Consider the following 24987-nt stretch of genomic DNA (forward strand, 5'->3'; position numbering starts at 1 on the left):
ATAGGGCTATTAGACTTTTCCCCTATGACAATCGACCAATCAGAGTAATTCATAACCGTAACTTTATATATTTTTTGAACACAAGCGTCAACATCAGTTGTCTCTCCAAGCAATACGTGACAACAGCAATCTCTCTCACTCTGTTACAATTAAGAATATTATATGTTATAAAATAAATATCAAACTGTTTTTTAATTTGTTGATACAAGGACTCTGGGTGACATAGAGACTACGAGCTGCTAAATAAAGGTAATAATTATAAATTTAATAATTATTTTTATTTATAATTTGTTGATTAAACATGCTGAAAACCGGTTTTGTAACGAACAGTTGTGTCGATTGTTTTGGATTGGCATAAATGGCCGACTGTTGAATTATCAATCAACAAATTTTAATACATTTTATTTTTCATATTAATCACATAATTTGTAAGTTTTTTTTTAAATTTATTTTGTTGGAGGAGATTAAGAAATTTAAAAAATTTTATTATTAATTTATTTTTGTGATATCATGTGAGACAAAATGGCCAGATGTAGCATTCCCGCGTTTTCAAAAAATTCAGCCATAACCAGCCATGAGAAAAAAAGAAAGGCATCGTGGGTTTTTTTTTTTCTTTGCCTCCAATAATTTTTTTTTTGACTTTTTAATTTGTTTTTAATGATCAACAAGAGACAGAGCTAAAACATATTTCATCATTTTTAAATGTTGTTATTTTTATTTTATTTATACATCAATCAACATTGTCGGGGGATATTTTTTTTTTTTTTTTTTTTTTGATATCAATTGTTATAATAAATAAATAAATAAATGAACCAATTGTTGAAAGGATTTTTTGTCAAATTTAGTAGACAATTATTTAATTTTTAAATAAACAAGTTGATAAAAATTGAGTCTTAATTTTAATACTCAATATAAATAATTATTAGGATAAATAATATTTTGTTTATAATATTATTAGTTGAATAAAAAATTAATAAATAAATTATATTATTCAGATATTTTTGGCCAATTATAAAATGGCCCCTACAAAATCATTGGTCAATGAAAATAGACAAACAACAAATGCAGTTATTGGAGTTAGAAAAGGCATAACAACAAGAAATCAAAAATCATTGGCCAATCATGTTGGTAATGTTGATGTTAAACAACAGGCTATTATTACAAGAGAAACTAGAATCAAAAGAAAAGCTGACACATCACCAGTCAAAGGAAAAACAATAAAACGTTCAGCTTTGGGAAATATAACAAATGTAAATTTAAAATTTATTTTTATTACAAAAAAAAAAAAAAAGAAAAAAAACAACAAATATTCATTGTTGTTATTGTTTATAAATTATAATTTGTTGACATTAATTTATTTTATTTATTTCTTGATTTATTTAACAGGCAATTGCAAAACCATTTGGTGTTAATTTACAAGATCCAAAGAAGGCTGTTGCCAAAAAATCTCAAATACCATCAAAAGCAGTACCAATTACAAAAACAGTTACATCAATAACAACAAGAGCATCACAAATTGTAACACGTGCTACAAAAGTATCTAAAAAAGATGATGAAATTATTAAACCAGTTGATGTTGTACCAGCACCAGCACCACCACCACCAACTAGACATATTACAACAAGACGTAGTGCTGGTTTAATTGAATTGGAAAAATCAAATGACAGTTCATTGTATGTTAGTGCATTGGAAGATATTGCTGAAGAAGCATCTAAAAAAGATGATAAAATAATTAAGCCAATTGATAAAAATGATAATGTAACAGAGCCTGAAACAACAAATGCATCATCAGTTATTCCTGGACAACTGACTGTACAAAAATTAGATGGTACACCAAAAAGAAAGCTACCAGATGGTGTACAGCATGATTTTGATGCTGAAAATTGGCGAGATCCATATCAAGTATCACAATATGCTATGGAAATATTTGAATATTTAAAAAGTCGAGAGTCACTATTTCCAATTGGTGATTATATGGAAAAACAAGTATGTTTATCAACTTGGATGAGATCATTGTTGGTTGATTGGATGGTAGAAGTACAAGAATCATTTGAACTTAATCATGAAACATTGTATTTAGCTGTTAAATTAGTAGATTTATATTTGACTAAAGTTACTGTTGGTAAAGAAACATTGCAACTTCTTGGTGCTGCTAGTTTATTTATTGCCAGTAAATTTGACGTAAGTTTTATTTAATAATAATTCATAATTCATACATTATGTTTAATTATTATTATTATTATTTTATTATTATACAGGAAAGAATACCACCAATGGTAGAAGATTTTTTGTATATATGTGATGGTGCATATAGTCAACATGAGCTTATACGAATGGAAATGAATGTTCTTAAAGTTGTTGATTTCGATCTTGGTATACCATTGTCATACAGATTTCTCAGACGTTATGCAAGGGTTGGTATTAATTTTTTAAATTAATATTAATTATTAATAGCCAATTAAATATTCTTGATTATTTTTTATTTGTTTTGTTAACTTTTATAGTGTGTTAAAGTATCAATGCCAACATTGACATTGGCACGTTATATTTTGGAATATTCATTGATGGATTACACAACAATATCATTCAGTGATAGTAAAATTGCATCTGCTGCTCTTTTATTGGCATTACAAATGAAAGATCTTGGTGATTGGACTCCAACACTTGAGTATTATACTGGATATAAAATTCAGGATATTAGACCTATTGTGTTGGCACTCAATGAAGGACTTCACAAGAAACAAAAAGATGCACTTGCAACTGTTAGAAATAAATACAGCCACAAGTAAGATTTTATTTATTTATTTATAATATTATTATTAATATTTTTTTGGGTGTTGGATATTTCATTTGGATTTTTGTTTCAAAATCATTCAACGATTTTGTTAATTTTATTTTACAGGATATTCTTTGAGGTAGCCAAAGTTCCATTGAAAGAAATCTTGAACATATAGTCAATTTTTAATCAACTAGATCACTAATTTAATTCATAAGTAATTGGAAGACAACTTTTTTGTTTTTTTTTTTTTTACAAATAATCAAATTGATGATTTTAAAAAATTTTAAAAAGCAAACAAACGAAATAAAATAATTTAATTTAAAAAGTTATCAACAACTAATGACCAATTCGACTTTGTTGATTATAACGATAATTATTTTATGGACATATATTTGATTGCAAGATGAAAGAAAAAAAAAATAAACAATTAGGAAAATGACAAGAAGAAAAAGATATTTAAAATTCTTATGAATCGATTTTGATACGAGTAGACATGACAAGTATATGAGATACTGGTTTTATAATAACCAGTTTTATTTTCGAATTTATTTATATATTAAAATGATAATCTTTTTTTTTTTTTAAACGAATTTATCTTGCAAGATAATAAACTCTGCTCAGTATTTATAAGCTATTATTATTTTTTTTTTTTTTTTCAATTTTTTTTTTTTTTTTTTAAACTGTTGATAATCTAATTTTAAAAAAAATTTGTATTTGTAAAACTGATTATCTATTTTATAAAGCATTCTTTATACAATTTTTATTTTTATTTTTTTACAACCCATCTTATCCTTGCTCGTTTATTTTTTTTTTTGAGTAAAAATAGAATATAAAGTCATAAATTTTAACATTACTGATAACTTGTAAATAAATTTTGGCAACAATAATTTAAAGTTAATAATTTTACATCAGTTTATATCGTAGATTAAAATAAAAGTTTAAAAAAATTACGTTAGAAATTTACATGTATTGCATGATTACTTTGACAAATAACGAAAAAAAAAAGATTGTTTATTTTTTTAAAATATTTATTTTATTGATGAATATTTAAATAAAAAAATTCAATTGAAATATTCTTCATTCGTTTAGTTAATGATTCAATTTTTATCATTTATTTTTTAATTAAAATATGCTCCTAAAATTAATGGACAATTACTGAAGCTAGTTGTTGCATTTTTTATTTTCAATTTTTTTCATTTCGACTGATATTTTTTAGCTACATTAACATAAAAAGATGATAACTTAAAAATTTAACCATATTTTTCCATCAACTCTCTTTTCACCGGCTAAATTTTCAACCCCAAAGTAAAAAAAAAAAAAAATCTCAATCTAAAAAACACTTGAAATTTCACCTGAAAATTAAACAATAAAAACCAATACCACAATTATTTATATCGTGTAATTTATTTTGCCATATTATTATTTCATAATTCAGCACATAACATTTGTTTTTTCTTCTTTTAAATTAATTGATAATCGTAATGATAGTTATAATTGAAAAAATAATAGTAATAATAATAATAACAATGACAATATCATCATTAATATTTAATTTCTCCTCCCCAAACTAACCATTTTTTTAAAAAAAAATCATCGTTGTCATTCATTATCAATTATCATTTTTAATTAATCAACCTATCTAAATAATCATCATCATCATTTTCATTCACAAACACTGAAGAAATATATCAAGCATCGTTTTTGTTTTTTTTTTTGAAATTTATTTATTAATATTCTTTCAGTTTATTTAATAATATTAATTATTTATTTGTCATTATTGCATACATTTATATAAAAAGCATAGCCATCGCTTAAATTAACAAGATCATGACAATTACGATGATTAATCTGCAGAAATTATCATCGTTAATGTCATATCTCAAATTTTCATTTCCATCATCATCATTATTATTATTATTACATTATTAATATTATTATTATTGTTAATAATAATATATTTTTATTGTTGTTATTATTTGATATATTATCATCATATTAGTATTAATAATGATCATTGAATATTTTAGTCTTTAACATAACTTTTATGACAATATTTTTTTATGTTTTATTATTTTTTTTCATTGATTTCAATAATGCCCCTCCCCTGTTTTTTATTTAATTATTATTAATATTTTTTTTTGTTAATTTTCTAATTTCAATTACTACAACAATATTGTTTTTCTCAACGCCCAGAGAATAACTTGAGAATAAGTACAAAAATGGGAACCATTTATTAAACATTTTTTTTTTTTCTTTTTTTTTTAAATAGTTTTACATGATGTTACTACGATGACCTACTGGGTCCATTGTCAATATGTAATATGTATATTTTAGCAGACTCAGCGGACGGGTTTGTTGTGTAAATTGTAATTGTAGAAATTACATAAATTTTGGAAATTTAAAATTATAAATAAACGAAATAATTTTACAATTTTTATGGTTTTTTTTCTTCGACATAGCTCAAAATGCGAGCAATGTTTATCTAAATTATTTTTTAATTAATCAATCTGCTTGACTATTTTTTTTTTGGATGGACAATTTGAGCTTAAATAATGGGATTTAATTTAATCTTTTTTTTGGTTTTTAAACTCAAAAATAATAGAAGGGCGGGGGGCACATATTATTAATTAATAATTTATCCTTTTTCTTTTTTTTTTTTCTTTTGTCTTTTCTATTATTTATTATTATTTTTGCGCCATTGAAAAACATAATTATTCATTGTGTTATTTAATTTGGAAGCATTGTTATTTTCCTCGTTGTTAACCCCCTAAAAAAAAAAATAAAACAATAAAGCAATAATTATTTTATTGCAATTATTATTTTCTTTTTTTTATATATTTTTTTGAAATTTTTATAATTTGATTCTTACTTCCTTACAGAGACAATTAATTTTATAATAAATTAATTTATAATTTTGATAATATTTATGCACCAATAGTTAACTTTAAATATTTTCATTTTTTTTTTTATTCTTTTGATTTTCATTTTTAATTAAATATTTTAAAATGTTTAGGCAACCGTTTAAAAAGCACTCACTTCTTGTGATTTTTAATTTTTATCATCAAGCTCTTTATCAAATCCTGCGTTTCAATTTTCCAGCAAAAAAAAAAACATAAATTAATAAAAATAATAAATAAATTTAGTAATAATATTAGGGTGATTTAATAAGCTTGTCTTTTTTTATTTTTGTTAATTGTTGATTAATAAGATAAAATAATTTTCATCAACCTGACTTTCATTACTATCACTTATTTATTTTAAATAATATATTTCTTTTTTAAATAATGTCATCCAATTTTAGGCCATGTTATAATTTTTTTAAAATTAATTAATCAAGCCTTTATATATAATTTAATAACTGTGATAAATATTTTGTTATTAAATATTATTTATGGAAAGTTAAACAATTGTATCGTAGATATTTTTTTAAATATACAATTAAATATTTATTATGAATGCTAATTAATTATTAAATATTTATTATTATTATTTTTTTAAGCTCATCCGTTTATTATGTAATCCATAATAATATAATTATTTTCTTCCACTGTGTGTCTCTCTTGCTCTCTAAGGAAGCCAAAGTTTTTTTTTTGTTTTTTTGTTAAATTAACTTTGTTTATTTAAAATCTTTCAAGTACGAATGGAAATTGATATTATATATTTATAATTAAGAAAATTCGCTGTAAAGTCTGACTAGACATATTTGGTTATTCGTTTAATTTAATTTTTATCAAAATAATATTAATTTAAAACTGAAATAAATGATTTTAAAAATAGCAAAACAGCTTTATAATAATAAAAATAAATTGGTAAATAAATTTATTATATTTTTCTTTTTTTTAGGGAGTCAAACATCACGTTAGTGCAATTAACAATAAATAAATTGTTATAGCGCATATTTAATATCGTTCAACAATCGCTAAATTTTTATCACAATATTATTTTTACATGTCTCACAGTCGGGATCAAACAAAAATCATTATTTTATTTTATTTTTGCTTTTCTTAATTATTATTCTGGTAAATTTCTATAATTTCTCCAACGAGTGACAGTACTTAAGGCCCACTTACAGACGAACTATATCGTCTATAAATCATCTACCACATATATTAATATATTCACCCTTTTTATTTAAATTATTTTTTTATATTTTTTTCATTTTTTTTATATTAAAGATAAGTATTTGTGCTGCATCAAAAATTAAACTTGTTAATTAAACAAGCTGATAGAAGTAAGTTTAATTATCTTTTGTTTATTCCAATCAGTTATGTGATTTTTTTTTAAAATAGTAATTAGCCGATTAGCAAAAATGTAATTGAATATAAGTATTTTTATTTATTTCAATAATTTGCTAAATAAATTTTATTAGCTTTTGATGTTATTATGAAATAAATGAAGCCTCATGATGAAAATTTAATTGGCTTAAAGAGTTTAACAATATAGGTATAAATGCTGAGCATAATTATTTGTTATTTAAAATTCAAGTCGATAAGCACTGCAACTTGTTTCATGGTCTTGAAGATTAATTGTGCAACGTGATGCTGATGGTGACAAGTCAATGTGATTTGCAGCAAGTGCTTCTTCATTGTCAGCCACCCAATAGCCAAGAGTATCAGTGTCATATGTTGGGATCATTGTTACCTCTAAAATAAATAAAATTTAAAATCAATTATGATAATTATTTTTATGATAAATTGATAGGTAATAATAATTAAAAACAACTTACCAAGACTTTTGTTTTCCCATGTTTTCTTGGCATCTAATAATGCATCATAAACTTCTCGACTTGGCTCAGTTCCACTAAATACATAATATCTTGCTCTTATACGTTTAAAAAAATCTAATGATGCATAATATGAATTACCATGATGTGGTACATATGTTAAATCTAAATAAACTGGTTGTATTTTAATTTCTTTTTTTTTATCCTTACCAGCAGGACTATCTGATCTTTTTTTATTATTTTTAATATTTTCATTAACAATTTTATTTATTGGTTGTTTTTTTTCTTTTTTTGGTGTTGTTACAATATTTTTATTTGATGCATCATCAGTTGTTGTTGTTGTTGTTGTTGGTGCTGGTGATGGTAATCTTAATGGTTCACCCCAATTATTAATAACATCAAAATTTAATGAATCAGGTGACATGTCAATAGAATTTCTGACAATTGGTGTTGTACGTAAATTAAATTTTTGTGGTTTTTCTGGTGATGGTAATTTAAGTGGTGTACCCCATTCTTTAAGTGGATCATCATCCTTATCATGTTCTTCTTTTAATTCTTTAGCTACACCACCACTACCACCAACTTCAGTTATTACTTTTTTTACTGTTGAACTTGAACTTTCAATTTTTTCTTCAATTGTTGATTTTTTAGTTGTTAATTCTTTTGATTCAGACTCAATATTGTGTCTTATTTCTTGTGGAACATCTGGTAATTTACCATAAAAACTACTACTCATATCTGCTGTTGTAAAATCAATTTTTTTATCATCATGATGTATTTGAGATTTACCAGATAATGGATCTTCTTCTTCTTCATCTGACTCATCATGTTGTTGTTGTTGTTTTTGTTGTTGTTGACTTGTGTCTATTCCTGTTTCAGCTGTTGTTGTTTTTACATCAATTTTTTCTTCTAAAACAACTGTTTCACCTCGTTCATTTGTTGTTTCAGTAACTTCTTTTGTTGTTGTTATAATTTCACCCTCACCTGACACTGTTCGTGTTTTAGTTATTGTTGTTCTTATAACTTCACTTGAACAAAAACTGTCTGGTGTACCAGTACTTGCTCGTGATACTGAAGAATCTCTAATTCTATCTGGAGTTGATCGACCTGATGATGATTGACCCAATGATTTACTCATCATTTGTGATAATTTATCATCAATTTCAGCTTTTGATATTCCTTTGTAGTCATCAATCATTATTTCTTCATCATCATTAACAACATCATCATCATCATCATCGTCGTCTCCCTCAATTACTTCACGTACAATTGTTTTTTTAATAATTGTCTGAGTTTCATATTCAGGTTCATCCTCATTTACAACAGTACGTTTTATTATTGTTGGCTCAATTGTTTTAACAACTGTTTGATACTCTGGTCCCTCGTCAGTTACAATTGTTCTTTTTATAACAATTGGATCTGATCTTTTGACAATTGTTTCATACTCTGTCTGTTGTTGTTCTTGTTGCTGAGATTCAGTAACAATTGTTTGTTTGACAGACAATGGCTCTGATTGAATTTTAGTTTCTTTTAAAATTTTTTCAGTTGTACCAGATGCAACAGAATCTGTAAATGAATCTGGTGTATCAACTCTTGTTCCAACATCTGGTGTTGTTTTACCAGACAGTGTTGTTATATGAGTTGTACGAATTTCTGTCATTCCTCCAACAAATGCCTTGTGAAATTGACTCTCATAAGTATCATCAAATACTTGTCGTTGAATATTTTCTTTTCTTGAATCATATTCTGGTGGTGTTAATTCACCAGGATAACTGTGTTCCACATCTGAATAAACTCTACTTGATTTTTCTCGTTGAATTTCATCATCATCATCTTCTTCATCTTCTTCTTCTTCTTTCTCAACTTCTTTGATCACTGTTGATTTTTTGTCAATAGATTGTTCACCAAAAACATCATCATCAATTAATGATTCTCTTGTTATTTTTCGTTGAACAATTAAATATTCAATTATCTCGAGAATTAAATCGACATTAATACCTTTTATTATTGATATTTCTTCAATTATTTTCCAATTAATTTTTTTATTTTTACGTATATATTCATCAGTTATATAATTTTCTGTATCAATACGTTTTACATAAGACATTTCTGATTCTTTAACATTATCAATTTTTTCACTTGAATAATCCTCAACTTTAAGGTCTGAATCAATAACTGATTCCCTACGAATGCGACCTTCATCACATATACCATGTATTATTTCAATGACAATATAACTTGGTACATCATACAGTGATACTATTTCTTCAAATGTTACTTTATTTATTTTCTTTTTTCTCGATACATATTGACTTATAATATAACGTTCAACGTCTTTTCTATTTGTTATTGAATCTTCAAAGTCATCCTTGACTGTTGTTTTGGTGCTTGATTCAGTGTGATGCTCTTCATGAAAATCAGCAAGACCCGATGATTTTCTTGAAGTACTTTTTGTAAATATATCATCCTCAAAAAGACTTGCTGCACGAGAACGACCAATTGGTAATTTTTCAGCACTTTCAAATAAACTGTGTGATCTTGATCTATCACGTGATGGTGTTTCATGAATTACATCATCTTCATGATGTGATGGAGCTGGTGAAGGTGTTTTTTTCAATGTTAATTCAGCCTCAGATACAAGTGATTCACGTTTTGATTTTGATGTTGTTTCTTCATGCAATGGTATATTCGATTTTAAATCTAATTTTTCATCTTTTTTATCGTGTGATAATTCAGAAGCCATACTAGATGACCTTGATCGAGAAGCCAAATCTTTATCTTCCTCATGAATATCATGTTCAAGTTCAAGCTCAGGTTTTGATAATGTTTTTGATGTATCTACAATTATCGATGAGGTCATTTCAGTACTTGTTGGCTTTTTATCAAATTTATCAATTGTTTTTTCGTCTTTTCGTTCAAAGGAAAATTCAGAGGCCATGCTTGATGATCGTGAACGACTTGCAAGATCTTTATCATCATCGTGAATATCTTTTTTATCATCAACTTTTGATGATATTGGTTTATCAAAAATCATAGAAGAAGTCATGTCAATTTTTTCATCTTTTTTATCAAAGGCATATTCAGATGCCATGCTAGATGATCTGGATCGTGGTGCATTATCATTTTCTTCTTCATGTGTATCTTTAGTTTCAGATGTCGATGTTGTTTTTGGTTTTTCCATTATTATTGATGAACTCATGTCGACTGTTGATTTTATTTCTGATTTTTCTTTTGTTTTTTCATCTTTCATGTCAACAGATGCTATACTGGATGATCTAGATCTTGATGCTAAATCTTTTTTTTCTTCTTGAATATCATGTTTTTCTTTGTCATTAGATTTTAATGGTTCTAGTACCATTGATGAACTCATGTCTACCTTGGATTTTATCATATCTTCTTTTCTTTCTGTTTTTTCGTCTTGATGGCCGACTGAAATTTCTGAGGCCATACTGGATGATCTAGAACGAGCACCAATATCTTTTTGTTCATCCTGGAGGTCATGTTTAACATCAGTCACAGCTTGAGAAATTATTTTTAATGGTTCTAGTATTACTGACGCAGTCATATCAATTGCACTTTTAATTTCTTTTTTTTCTTTTTTTACTTCATCTTTTTTGTCAACAGAAATTTCTGAAGCCATGCTGGATGATCTGGAACGAGCAGCAATATCTTTTTGTTCATCGTGAGTATCATGTTTAACATCTGTCACAGTTTTAGAAATTATTTTTGATGGTTCTATTATCATTGATGTAGTCATATCAACTGCACTTTTAATTTCTTCTTTTTTTTCTGTTTTTTCGTCTTGATGGCCAACTGAAATTTCTGAGGCCATGCTAGATGATCTGGAACGAGCACCAATGTCTTTTTCTGCTTCATGAATATCATATTTAACATCAGTCACAGTTTTAGAAATTATTTTCGATGGTTCTAGTATCATTGATGCAGTCATATCAACAGCAGATTTGTCATCTTGTTTTTCTTTTAAATCAACAGAAAATTCAGATGCCATGCTAGATGATCTTGATCGAGATGCAAGGGTTTTTTCTGCTTCATGAATATCATGTTTAACATCACTTACAGTTTCAGAAATTATTTTTAATGGTTCTAGTATCATTGATGCAGTCATATCAATAGTAGATTTTATTTCTTCTTTTTCTTTTAATTTTTCATCTTTTAAATCAACAGAAAATTCAGATGCCATGCTAGATGATCTTGATCGAGAAGCCAGATTTTTTTCTGATTCATGAACATCATGTTTAACATCACTCACAGTTTCAGAAATTATTTTTAATGGTTCTAGTATCATTGATGCACTCATATCAACAACACATTTAATATCTTCTTTTTCTTTTGTTGTCCCATCTTTTTTATCAGCTGAAAATTCAGATGCTACACTGGATGACCTTGATCGAGTTCCCAAATTTATATCATCATCACAAGCTACATGTTTTTCATCAAGTTGAATTTTTGAAGTAATTTTTTCTTCATCTGTTGATGGTGCCACTTCAACAGTAGATTTAATATCAACTTTGTTAATTATTTTTTCTTCTTTTTTATCAAAAGAGTATTCAGAAGCCATGCTAGATGACCTAGATCGAGCTTCAAGATCTTTTTGTGCTTCTTGAGTGTCAAGTTTATCATCAGCTTTAGTTTTTGTTGCTTCTAGTATCATTGACGAACTCATGTCGACCTTGGATTTTATTATATCTTCTTTTCTTTCTGTTTTTTCGTCTTGATGGCCTACAGAAATTTCTGAGGCCATGCTAGATGATCTGGAACGAGCACCAATGTCTTTTTCTGCTTCAGTCACAGTTTTAGAAATTATTTTTGATGGTTCTATTATCATTGATTCAGTCATATCAACTGCAGATTTAATATCTTGTTTTTCTTTTAATTTTTCGTCTTTTAAATCAACAGAAAATTCAGATGCCATGCTAGATGATCTAGAGCGAGCACCAATATCTTTTTCTGCTTCACGAATGTCATGTTTAACATCAGTCACAGCTTGAGAAATTATTTTTAATGGTTCTAGTATCATTGACGCAGTCATATCAATTGCACTTTTAATTTCTTCTTTTTCTTTTTTCACTTCATCTTTTTTATCAACAGAAATTTCTGAAGCCATGCTGGAAGATCTCGAACGAGCATCAAGATCTTTATTATCATCATGAATTTCAAGTTTATCTTTAACTTCAGTTGTTGAAATAATTTTTTCTTCAGCTGTGGAGGAAATTATATCAACATTCGATTTAACATCTGTTTTATTATCAATTACTTTATCTTCTTTTTTATCAAATGAATATTCAGATGCCATGCTAGATGATCTAGAACGTGTTGCATCTTGATCTTTATCTGCTTCATGAACTTCATGTTTAATGTCAGTTGTTAAAATTGCTTTTGATATATCTGAAATTATTGACGAACCCATTTCAATTGTTTCTTTTATTTTTTCATCTAAATATTTTTTTCCATCATTAATTTCTTGTTTGCCTTCAATTAAAATTTTAGAAATATCTTCTGATGCTTCAAGAATTATTGACGAACCGATATCAACAATAGAATCAAGATCTTTAATTTTATCATGAATTGTATCTTCTTTTTTATCAAATGAATATTCAGTTACCATGCTGGATGATCGTGAACGACTACCATCCAAGTCTTTTTCTTTTTCTTCAAAAACCATGCTTTCTTTTTTATCAGGTGAAGAATCTTGAGATGTAGCTGGACTTTTAGGTTTGTCAATTGATTTTTCTTTTTCTTCTGGATCATTAATTTCTTTTTCAACTGGAGATTTATCCTGAGGTGATATTGATGATTTAATTATTTCAGTAACTGGACTAATTGATAATTTTATATCCTCTGGTAATTTTTCCAATATTGGACTTTCTTTTTCTGCTTGTGGAATACCGTCTGATCCACTAGACAACGTTACACTTTCACCAACTAAAGTAATTATTTTTTCAGGCGTTTTGTCACTCTTCACATCAACAGAGACAATTACTTCCTCAGTTTTTTTAACAACTGCTTCATCAAACACTAAACTATGTCTTTTATCTGCTGGAATATCTTGAGGAGAAGAAGAAGATGTTGGCTTAATAACATCACTAGTTAAAACAGATGATAATTCTTTATCATCAATGGCCTCAATTTTTTTATCCTCAGCTTTAAGAAGCTGATGAATTGGAAAATCATTTAATTTTTTATCATCTAAAATTTCATGTTCAAATGATTTAATATCTTTTTTTATTGGTGATAAATCATGTGGTGATGATATTGATGATTTAATGCTTTCGGCGATTGGACTTGGAGACTTATTGCCTGTAGTAATTTCATCAAGTTTAATATCAATTGATTGCCTTGGAGTTTGGATCGATGGTAAAGGTTCATCGTGGACTAGGCTTTCTTTTTTAACTGGTGAAATATCAACAGGTGATACAGAACTTTTAATACTCTCAGCTGGACTTGGTGATTTATTAACAATTTGGACGTTATCAATATTTAAATCAATTGATTGAGATGATGATTTATTTATTGATTCATTTTTTACTGATAAAATATCACAGGTTGGTGATGATGATTTGTTACTCTCGGCAATTGGGCTTGGAGACTTTTTATCAGTTGCTCCATCAGTCTGTTCAATTTTAGTAACTTCTTTTAATGATGAAATATCTTTTTTATCTATTGAAATTTCATTAGATGATGGAGATGATTTTATACTGTCTATTATTGGACTTGTTGATTGTTTTTTATCAACCTGGAGGTCTTCAAGTTTTAAGTCTATTGATTTTCTTGCATCTTGACTAAATATTTCCGGTTCATTTTGTAATGAAATATCTTTTCCAACTGGTGATACATCACGTGTTGATGCTGATGATTTTCCAGTCTTATCTGTAGGACTGGCAGATTTTATATCTAATGATTCTTCAACTTGTCCTAATTTTAATGATGTAATTTCTTTAGGAGAGTCTGGTGCTTTAACAGTGCTGCTGCTAATTTCTAAAACTGGGCTTGGTGATTTTTTGTCAATTACTTCATCAGTTTGTCCCAATTTTAAAGAGTCATCAATAGTTAAACTTTCTTTTCTTATTGACAATACATTATCAGGTGACATTGATGCTTTTGAAATTTCAACAATTGGGCTTTTAGTTTTTTCTTCAAGCTCTGACAATTGACTTGTTGGAATTTTATCATCGTGAGAGGGGCTCTCTTGCTTGATTGGTGAATGATCACCTGAAGCTGCTAAAGATTTTACACTCTCAACAACTGGACTTGGTGATTTTTTATAATCAACATCTCCAGCTTTTTCTAAAGACATTTTTTCAACTGGAGATACATCTTTTGGTGATGATATTGATTTGGCTTCACTTATACTTGGGCTTGGTGATTTTGTGTCAATTTTTTCTTCAATAGATTTTTTATCTTCAAGTCCCGAGGGAGATAATTCAACAGACAATTTTTTTATATCTTCTTTAGTATCTTGCAATGAAAATTTGATGTCAATTGCATCAATTTGTTCCATATCTTTTTTATTGTCTTCATCTTTTTCTTTTTCTTGAATTTTATCACTTGATTTAATTTTTTCCTCGGGTAATAGAATTTTATCTTTTTCAATTGGCAAAATTTCTTGTGAAGAAATTGATAATTTAATATCACCAAGACTTGCTTGAGGTAATTTTATATCTTCAATTTTTATATCTTCAGTTTTATCAGCAGTTATTTTTTTATCATCAATTTTTTTCTCATCAAGTTTTGCATCATCTAATTTTTCTTTATCATCTTGTACAATACTTTCTTTTCTCATTGGTGATATATCTCTAGATGATGCTGCTGATTTTGCAGCATCAGAAAGAGGTGTTTTTTGACCGACAATATCATCCAAAGATTTGTCTTTTTCTTCAGCACTGAGACTGTCTTTTCCACTTGAAGAAATATCTTGAGGTAATGTCGGAGATTTAGCAGCATCAATTGATGGACTTGAAGATTTTTTATCATCAACAGCTTGTTGGAGAGCTTGATCCTTAACTGGTGAAACTGGTCCAGACGAAATGGCAGACTTGATGCTTTCAGCAAGAGGACTAGGTGATTTTCCTTTCTCCAAATGATCAGCAGTAAAATCAATTGATTGACGAGAAATTTGTAGCACGTCACCCTTTACAGGTGAAAAATCATCAGCATGTAATTCTAATAATTTTTTATCCTCAACAACTTGGTCTGGTAATTTTTTATCATCAATTTCTTTTTTTATTTCATCAATTTTTTCAACACTAATGCTTTCTTTTCGTGCTGGTGAAATATCTCTTGATGATTCAGCTGAAACTGCTTCAACTTGTTTAACATCATCCCCTTTAACAACTTCACTGTGTGGGCTTGGAGTAGTCACACGATCAATACCAAATATATCAGACTTAATGTCACTTAATTTATCTAATTTTTCATCGACAGATAAATTTATTTTTTCAACTGGTGAAATATCAGTTGAAATAACTGTTTGTTTATCACTATCAGTTAATGGACTTGGTGTTTTTTTATCATCTAATTTTTTATCAGTTGTTGGACTTTCTTTTCTAATTTCCAAAGTTTCTTTTTCTTTTTCTTTATCAAAAGTTTTTTCACTCTGTGTAATGGATGATTTTTCATCGACATCAAAAATCCCTTTAACTTTGTCAAATTCAATTGCATCAGTCTGATGGATTGAGCTCTCGTCTTTGACATTAAAAGTATTGATTGAACTCGAGCTTTTATTTTCATCATCACTTTTTTTATTATCTTTTTCAATTTCTATTTTTTTATCCTCGGCTTTAGCGTCAATCTCAGATAATAATTTAATATCAGTCGTAATATCTTTTAGCTTTTCATCTATTGGTGAACTGTCTTTTTTTGATGCATTTAAATTTTCAATTGAATCTTTTATTGGTGATATATCATGTTCTTTTTCTTTGGCATCAATCATACTACTCGATAATTTAATATCATCTTTCTTTTCATCAATTTTAACTTTTTCTTCTATTGATATTGATGAAATACTAGAAGACCTTGACTTATCGAGTGTCATATCAATTTTATCTTTCTCACTTTGAACATCAGACTCTGGAGATTTTTTAATGTCAGCTTTAACATCATCTAATGAAATTTTCGACTCAGTTATTTCAATTTTTGATAAATCTTTAGATGTACTTAATAATGACACGTCAAATACACTTTCAGCTGGTGAAGAATCATCAAATTGTTCCAATGATTTGCTATCAACTTCTAAATAAAGTTCTTTGTTGTCTTTATTATTAATCATTTCAGGAATATTAGTTTTTTTATCATCAAATGTTGATTTTTCAATGCTATCGTCAAATGTCTTGGAGTCATTGATACTTGTTTTATCAAGACTATCTTTATCAGTGAAACTTTCAGTTGATTGAAGCGAATCTTTATCTATTGTTGTTTTTACAGGTGATGCTCTGAGTGAATCATCAGGACTTGCTGATTTAGTAAATGTAATACTACCACTTGGACAAACTTCAATTTCTTCACCACCATCTTCACTCGTTGCTGTTACAATCATTCTTTTAACTGTTGGAGCTTCATTACTTTCATCAAGTTCAGTTGATAATTTATTAATATTCTCATCTTGAATATTGATTTTTTCATCTTTTATATCCACTTTAATTTTATCAGATGGCTTTAATTTATCAGGGTCAATTTTATTATCATCATTGTCATCTAAAATATCGTCAGCTAATTTTTCATCAGCTTCAATTATTTCACTGAGGTCACCTTCACTTTCATACCCATCCTCTTCTTCTTCTTCTTCTTCTTCTTCTTCGTCATCGTCATACTCATCTGTAATTTTATCTTTAACAATTAATTCTTTTATTCCAGTAACTTTGTATTCTTGTTCAACTGCCTCAAAATCATCAGTTTTTTCTGTTTGTAAATTAACTTTTTCAATAGTATCATTTGATTGTACATGAACAAAACTATCAAGAAGTTCTTTTTCTTCTTCTTCTTTTGTATCAATTTTAAGTGGCTTTGAAGCTTTTAATTCTTCCCAAATTGTTTCAGAAAAATCAACAATTGATTTACGTGGAATTTTTTTAGTTATTGTTATTCTATCAATAACTTCAATTATTATTTTTATTGGAATATTTTTTTTCATATGAATTTCTTCAATATTATTTGCTGTTATTTTTTTTTCATGTCTAATATATTCATTCATAATTATTGACTCAATTTCTGATTTAATTGCATCACTGACAATTGGTTTATCCTTTTCTTTTTCTTCTGGTTTTATTTTATATTCATTTGAATTTTTCATGACATTCCAATCAGCATCAGCAACATCGACAATTGAATGTCGTGATATTTTTCTTATTAACACAATGTGCTCAATAATTTCAATGACAATTCTCACTGGTATTTTATGTCGAGTATGAATTTCTTCAATGACAGTCTCAGTTATTTTTTTTTGTTTATCAACATACTCAGTCACAATTTCTTGTTCAATATTTGTTCTTGTTGCTTCATCTATTATTGAAGAATCTATTTCTATTTTTTCAGGTATTTTATCATCTGGCTTATCCTCTTGTTCATCCTCCAGATCTGACTCAATTTCTACTGTGGATTTTAACTCATTCCAAACAGTATCAGCAACATCGACAATTGACTGTCTTCTAATTTTTCTCATAAGCACAATACTTTCAATAATTTCAATGACAATTCTTATTGGAATTTTTCTACGTATATGAATCTCTTCAATAATTGTTTTAGTTATTTTTTTATTTTTCATAACGTATTCATTGATAATTTCTGATTCAATATCAGCCAATAATTTTTCACTGGCAATTGAAGCTTCAATTTCATCTTCATGTTCAATTGATTCATCATCCAATACTCCATCATCTACCACATAATTACGTGGTATATTTTTTTTTAATATTATTTCTTCAATAATATTTATAACATGTTCTCTAGTTACTCTCTTGATAACCCTGATATATTCAATTATTTCAATAGTTATTTTTTTATTTTTAATAAACACAAGTTCTTCAATTATTTCTGTAATATTTTCATGATGACTTATGACTGTTTCAATTTCATCTTTTTCATCTGATTTTGATTGTATTTTATCAGTTGGATATTTTGGTGATGGTGGCTGTGAGTCTGGACTAACAATAACATGCTCAGCAGTATCTGGTGCTTTTTTATGTTCCATTATTATTTCTGAAGGATCAAATTCAGTTGAAGGTTTTTCTTCAGGTTCAGGAAGTTGTACTTTGTGACAAATTTCCTCAATACCAGCTGTAACAACATCAACACCATAATCATGAATATCATCACTTGATTTTGTCATTATAATATCTTCTTTCAATAAATCTTTACACATAGCTTTTGCTGCATCTTTATCAGACATTATTTCTTTGCTTGGTGAAGCTAAATCAGCAATACTAGCACTCGATTTTTTTCTACACAATTCTTCTTGTATCTCTGTCTGTTCTGGAGATTTTTTATCCATTGATTTTTCAACATATTTACCATCGTCATCTTTGAAAAGAATTTTATTAGAGAGAAAATCATCTTCACTAAGTACTTCAGCTACTTTTTTAACAATTTCCACAACGTCTTTGGGTTTTTCTTCAATAAGAATACCAGCAGTACCAGCTAGTACACCACCAACATCAAGTACAGCTCCTTTGACATTTTTAAATGGAATATCTGACTCTTCTTCTTCTTCTTCTTCTTCGACATCATCTTTGTCTTGCAAGACTTTAGTAGAATCAACAACAGCTAATTTTATCTCATCTGATTCTTTGGGAATTTCAAATTCTGGTCGTATTTGTTCCAATTTACCTACCACTTCATCAAGAGTTCCTTGTATTTCATCTTTTATATTTTCAGCCATTTCTTTTGAACGTTTAAATTCTTCTTCAGCTAATTTATCCTCAAGTGATTCCAATGAATCATGTAAACTGTCTTTAACAGTTTTAAATTTTTTAGAAGCTTCCTCAATAAGAGCTTCAACATCTTCTAAATCTTCTGGTGCTTCAACTGTCTTGGCAATGTCTTTAGATTTTTCCTCAATGTGTAATTCTTTTTGTTTTGATTGATCATCAACTGGACTTTTTTGTGGTGATAATTCAATTTTTTTAATTTCTTCTGATACAATTTGTGTATCAGCTGTGACAATTGGAATTTGACGTTTATCTTCTTTTGGTGAACCAGATTTTGATGATGATTTTTCATCAATATCTTTATCAGAATCACCTCTTGTTTTTCCAGTTAATTTATCCATTCCTTTTTCAAATTTATCAGCAATTGAACCGAAAAAACTTTGAAAACCTTTTTGTTCTTTTGGACTTGGAACTTTAACATCTTGTACTGTTGGTGCAGTAACTTTAACATCTTGTTGTGATGGTGGTGATTTTTCTTCTTTTGGTTTTTCAAAATCATCATCCATTTTATAAAGATGTGGATCAACTTCTTCATGTACTGGTAAATCAGCAACTTCATCTGGTGTCTTGACAATATCTCTTTGTAAAACATTTCCAGTTTGACGTATATTAAATGTCTTGATATCTGGTTTAATTTCTTGTGGAATATCACTTGTCAAAGGTACAATTTCTTTTGGTTTTGTTATTTCAATTTTTTTATCTTCTAAAATTGGCTTTTCAATAGTTGTTGGTTTAATAACATCAACTGACATTCTTTCATCCTCTGGAAGTGTTGGAGCAGTTGTTGTTTGTCCAGATTCAATAGTTGATATTCTTTCTTGTGATTCTTCTAATTTTTCTTTCATTTTTAAATCAATATCTGGTTTAATATCAGTATCTGTTTTTTTTTCTGATGAATCAAGTTTTTCTGGACTTAAACTTGTTATTTCTTTTAAATCATCACTATCTTTTTTACCTGAATCATCTTTATCATCACTTTTTTTTATTATTTCATTTGTTGAACTAATTTTATTTTGTTCATCATCATCATCAATAATTGGTGATTTAATTTTTTCATCAATTACTTTTTTATCAGATAAATCAATACTTTTTTCACGATCTTCAATTATTCCTTTTTCTTCAGCAACTTCTTTTTCTTCAGCACCAGATTCTTCTTCATCATCACCATCAAATTCTTCTTCTTCTTCTTCTTCACTTTCAATTTTTTTATCAATTATTTTAATTTTTTCTGATTCAACAGCATCAAGATAATGTTTTTTTTCATGATCACCACTTTGTACTGAATCTTCAGTATAAATTTCTTCTTTTTCAATAATTAAATATTCATCATCATCTTCAGTAAATTGTTCATGACTTATTTTACTTGTTGGTGATTTTCTATTTGGTATTTCATCAATATCAGCAGTAACATCATCCTCAGTCATATCTTCAGTTAAATCTTTTTTATCACCAGTTATATCAACAGTAATTTCATCATCAATTTTTTGAGTTCCCTCAATTCTTTCAGCTTTTTGTAATACAGCTTCAATTTCTTCAACAACTTGTCTTTCTTCTTTCATATCTGCCAATACTTTACTTTCAATTGAATCCAGAGACATGTCTTCTGATTTTTCAGTTAAACATTTATCTGTATATTTTATTAATGAATCTGGCTCAATTGCTGATGGTGTTGATGATGTTGATGTATCAATTATTCCTTTATCTGTTTTAATTCTTCTTATTGCACTGTCTTTTTCAGTTCTATGAACAACTGGATTTTTAACTGATTTTATTGGACTACGAGTTTTACTTGGACTACTAGCTGCTGTTGGTCTTGGTCTACGTGGTACTGGTTTTTTTTCTGATGCAATTGGTGGTGCTGGTTTTTGTTTAGCTGATGTTGCTCGACTTGTCATTGTTGTAGTTTTTTCATTATTTTTTTGTTCAAGTACTTTTCTATTATTAGCATCTTTAGTACTTTTTGGTGCAGCTGAAAATGTCTTGGTACTTGATTTAGCTGTTGACTTTGTTGTAGCTGTTGTTGTTGATGATGTCATTTTTTGTTGTTCTTGTTTAGTTGATGTTACATTTGAACGTGTTGTATCTTTTTTAGTTATTGGTTTATCTTTTATTTTTTTATCACTAATTATTTTAGTTTCACCAGTTTTACCAGTTATAAATCTTTGTGGAAGTTGTTGTTGTTGTTCTTTAGTTGTATCATCTTTTCCTTTTTTATCATTTTTATTACTACTTATTTTAGTAGTATCTTTAATTCCAGTCTTTTCAATTTTTGTAATCTCAGTCTTTTTCAATTCCTTATCTTTTTTTTCAATAATTAATTTATTTGTTTTATTTTCATCAATATTTGTATCAATTTTTTTATTATTTTCATTGGTCATTGATTTTTTGGTTGACTTAACATCAATTATTTTATCATTTTTTTCATGAATTTTTTCAACCTTGTCATTAGTTTCAGTTTTCGTTTCACGTTTTTGCTTTCTCATTTCAGTAGTATTATTATTACTATTACTACTATAACGTTTTGTTGCTGTTGTTGTTGTTGTTGTTGTTGTATCACGTTCAAGTGAAGCAAGTTTATGCTTGATTGGTTTATTATTTGTATCCTTGATACCTTGAATAATTGTTGATGTAGTCATTGATGTTGTTGATGATGATGATATTGTTTTAGCAGTACAAGTTGAATATTTTAAAAATTCAAGATGTTTTAATTTTTCCATACCTTCAAATATTTTATTTTGTGGTGTACTACCAGGAAATAATATACGTGTTATTGTGTCATTTGGATTTGCTGGTTGCCATATTAATAATGCACATATTGATATCATATTTTGTATTGGAAAATTAATAATATTATTATCTTTTTTATGTGAATTTTCAAATATTTTACAATCACCTAATTTCCATTTTGTTAAAAATTCACGTACTTCACGTGAATCTTTATTTGGACTAAGTACATACATGTCCAATGTACCATGTCCAACTTTATGATAAAGATTTATTGGATCTGGATGACGATAGCATGGATGTGGTTGTAAATTAATATGTTTTAAATTAAGCATCATATCTTGTCCAATTTTTGTTAAACTAAGTATCAATGGATCATCATAATTATTTGTTGATAAATCATTGTTTTTTCTTTCAACTAAATTACAAAAAAAATGACCAATTTGTGGATAAACTTGCATATCATGTTTTTTTTTTAATATACTTGACATTCCAACAGCATTACTATTATTAATACGTGTTAATAAAACAGCATCAAGTCTATCCAAATGTCTTGTAAAATCCCAAAAACATGATTTACGTGAAAAACCACCATCAACAAGCATATTAAAGCCATTTATACCAAATAAAGCTGCATCACCTTGACCACCAGGGAAGACATATAAAGTTGGATGACTAAAACGTATATTACCAACAACATCTGATGGTTTCATTAATTCATCAAGTGTTTGTGGTACAAGATATTGTTCAATGTATTTTGTAAAATTTATTATTGCTGATAAATCACGTGTTAATATGTCATCTGGATTTAATCTAACTCTGCATGATCTTGTACATTGTTCTTTTGTAAAACGTTTTGTTGACCATTCACCAATTTCACAACAATTTATATCAACTGTTATGCTATTTTCATATGCACGCAATACACGCTGAACATCATGCTCACTAAATGCATCCAAAAAGTCAGCAACACTAAAGGTTCCATCCTGTTTAATACATAAATTTTATTTTTTTTAATTTTTAGTTTTAATGGTTTTATCATTATTGCAATTTATAAATTATTTACCTGCAGTATCCAGGAACCATTTTCACCAAATGTATATCCAGCGTGAATAATATGACGATGCTTTGTAAAACTAGCAAGAAGATTTCTAATACACTGTAATAGTGTATTTATTTGTGGATGAATTAGTATCTCTGTTACAAGATTTTCAGTTGCATATTGTATTAGACGTTCTCCTGTAATATAATACACAATCGCATTAAATTATTTTTCTTTATTTTCTTTTTTTTTTTAATATATTGTTTATTATCGTATACATTTCGATTTGCAATTGCTCTCCAATTTCCATCTACTCGTATTTCGATAAAACAATTTGTTGGAATTTTTTTTTATTTATTTATACGATTGAAAAAAGAGAAAAAAAAAAAAAAAATTCAAAAAACAAATTCAATACTTTGATGACAAAGATTTGACGAGCTTTATTAAATTTTTTTTTTTTTTTTTTTTTTAATTATTTACCATTTCTAGCTTCCTCGCCTTCAGGAGATTGGGCAACCAGTGCCTGAAGCTCTTTTTCCAAATCAACATGAACACTGTCTTTATCCCATGATAAAAATCCTGAAAAAAAAAAAATTTTATTAAATTTTAATTGTCAATTTAATTAATTTCAAAAATTAATAAAAAAAAAAAAAAAAAATATATTTGAATTGAGGTAAAAGGGGATTGTGCGCCGATCGATTTGTCCTAGTGAAAAACCACGTGATGGGGGTGCGGTGTCTGTGACGTCATTGGGACCGCCCTCGGCAAAACAGCGCAATCTCAACGTATTTTTAAAAATTCTCTAATAAAAGGGGTAAATAATCTACCCTTTAATAAACAAAAAAAAATTACAAATAAAACAATACAAATATTGTTTGTCGTAAAACAAAACAAGAAAAAAAAAATGAATTGTCTTTTTGACGGTGATAGACTGGCTAGTGCGTTTGACATGCGAAGACAATTCTCAAGGCCAGGTTCAAAAAGAATAAAATAGAATGTCTGACAATTTAAATTTTAATTTAGAAGACAAGAGTGTAGAGAATATATATATTTTTTTTTTTAAAACCAACAAAAACCAAGTAAGAGTTAAAAAAAAAAAAAAATCATGTAAAGACTTTTGTATAAAAGTAAAAAATAAGTGTACATACGAGGCAATGATGAGATGAACGGCTGAATGCCTGTGTTAAATATAGACTTTTAAATATTTTAAAACAGGGGATGAGAGAACGAATCATCTCCCAGTTTGTCTGTATCCTATTTAATTTTTTTTTTTTGTTTTAATTTTTATCCAAATAAAGAAATGAAAATGTTTCATGCAATTTTTAGAAAACGTTGTTTAAAAATAATTTCTTTTGTTCATTGTCTATTTGTCTATATTTATCTTAATTTTAATTAAAAATAAAATCATTATATACCTTTGGCAACACGATTGAGAATAAGATCTTTGTGTTGTGCAGTATGAGGCTCAGGAAGCACAACGAGAAGATAACATCCACTTAATGGTGATGGTGGTGGATGAGGTCCTGGTATTGTTGATGCCATTATTGGACTATCACTCAATGGTACTGATGATTTATCAGCATCACCAGGATCACCCTTATCCTTTCCCAAATCCATGACAATATTTATTTTTTTTTTTCTTTTCTCACCTTAAAAAAATTCAATATAAATTTAACAAAAAATTGTCCAAAGGAAAAGGTCAAAAGGACTTGTTATTTTTTATTATTTTATTTTTTTTTTTTTTATATACATATATATTAACATAATTTATTTTTATTGA

General features: G+C 27.5%; 2 protein-coding genes across 4 annotated transcripts; one reads left to right on the top strand and one right to left on the bottom strand.

The window, feature by feature from the left end:
• The first annotated feature begins 111 nt into the window (after positions 1-111).
• On the top strand, positions 112-3422 carry LOC122851356 (G2/mitotic-specific cyclin-B3). Of its 2 annotated transcripts, none has more exons than XM_044150524.1 (6): positions 112-249; positions 996-1250; positions 1387-2181; positions 2259-2414; positions 2505-2785; positions 2903-3422. In XM_044150524.1, exons 2-6 carry the CDS (start codon positions 1017-1019, stop codon positions 2952-2954), a joined length of 1518 nt encoding a protein of 505 aa, XP_044006459.1. In that variant the 5' UTR covers positions 112-249; positions 996-1016; the 3' UTR covers positions 2955-3422. The 2 variants fall into 2 exon arrangements, with proteins under 2 accessions (XP_044006459.1, XP_044006460.1); XM_044150525.1 differs by lacking the exon at positions 112-249 and adding an exon at positions 671-704.
• A 1988-nt stretch (positions 3423-5410) lies between these two features.
• Positions 5411-24917, bottom strand: LOC122851357 (microtubule-associated protein futsch-like). 2 transcript variants are annotated; one of them, XM_044150527.1, is made up of 6 exons: positions 24623-24917; positions 23688-23786; positions 23232-23404; positions 12480-23151; positions 7506-12308; positions 5411-7422 (listed from the first exon to the last, which is right to left on the bottom strand). In XM_044150527.1, exons 1-6 carry the CDS (start codon positions 24822-24824, stop codon positions 7253-7255), a joined length of 16119 nt encoding a protein of 5372 aa, XP_044006462.1. In that variant the 5' UTR covers positions 24825-24917; the 3' UTR covers positions 5411-7252. The 2 variants fall into 2 exon arrangements, with proteins under 2 accessions (XP_044006462.1, XP_044006461.1); XM_044150526.1 differs by having other exon boundaries at positions 7506-23151.
• Positions 24918-24987: the final 70 nt, after the last annotated feature.

This window comes from Aphidius gifuensis, linkage group LG3 (assembly GCF_014905175.1).
Source record: "Aphidius gifuensis isolate YNYX2018 linkage group LG3, ASM1490517v1, whole genome shotgun sequence".
NCBI lineage: Eukaryota > Metazoa > Arthropoda > Insecta > Hymenoptera > Braconidae > Aphidius > Aphidius gifuensis.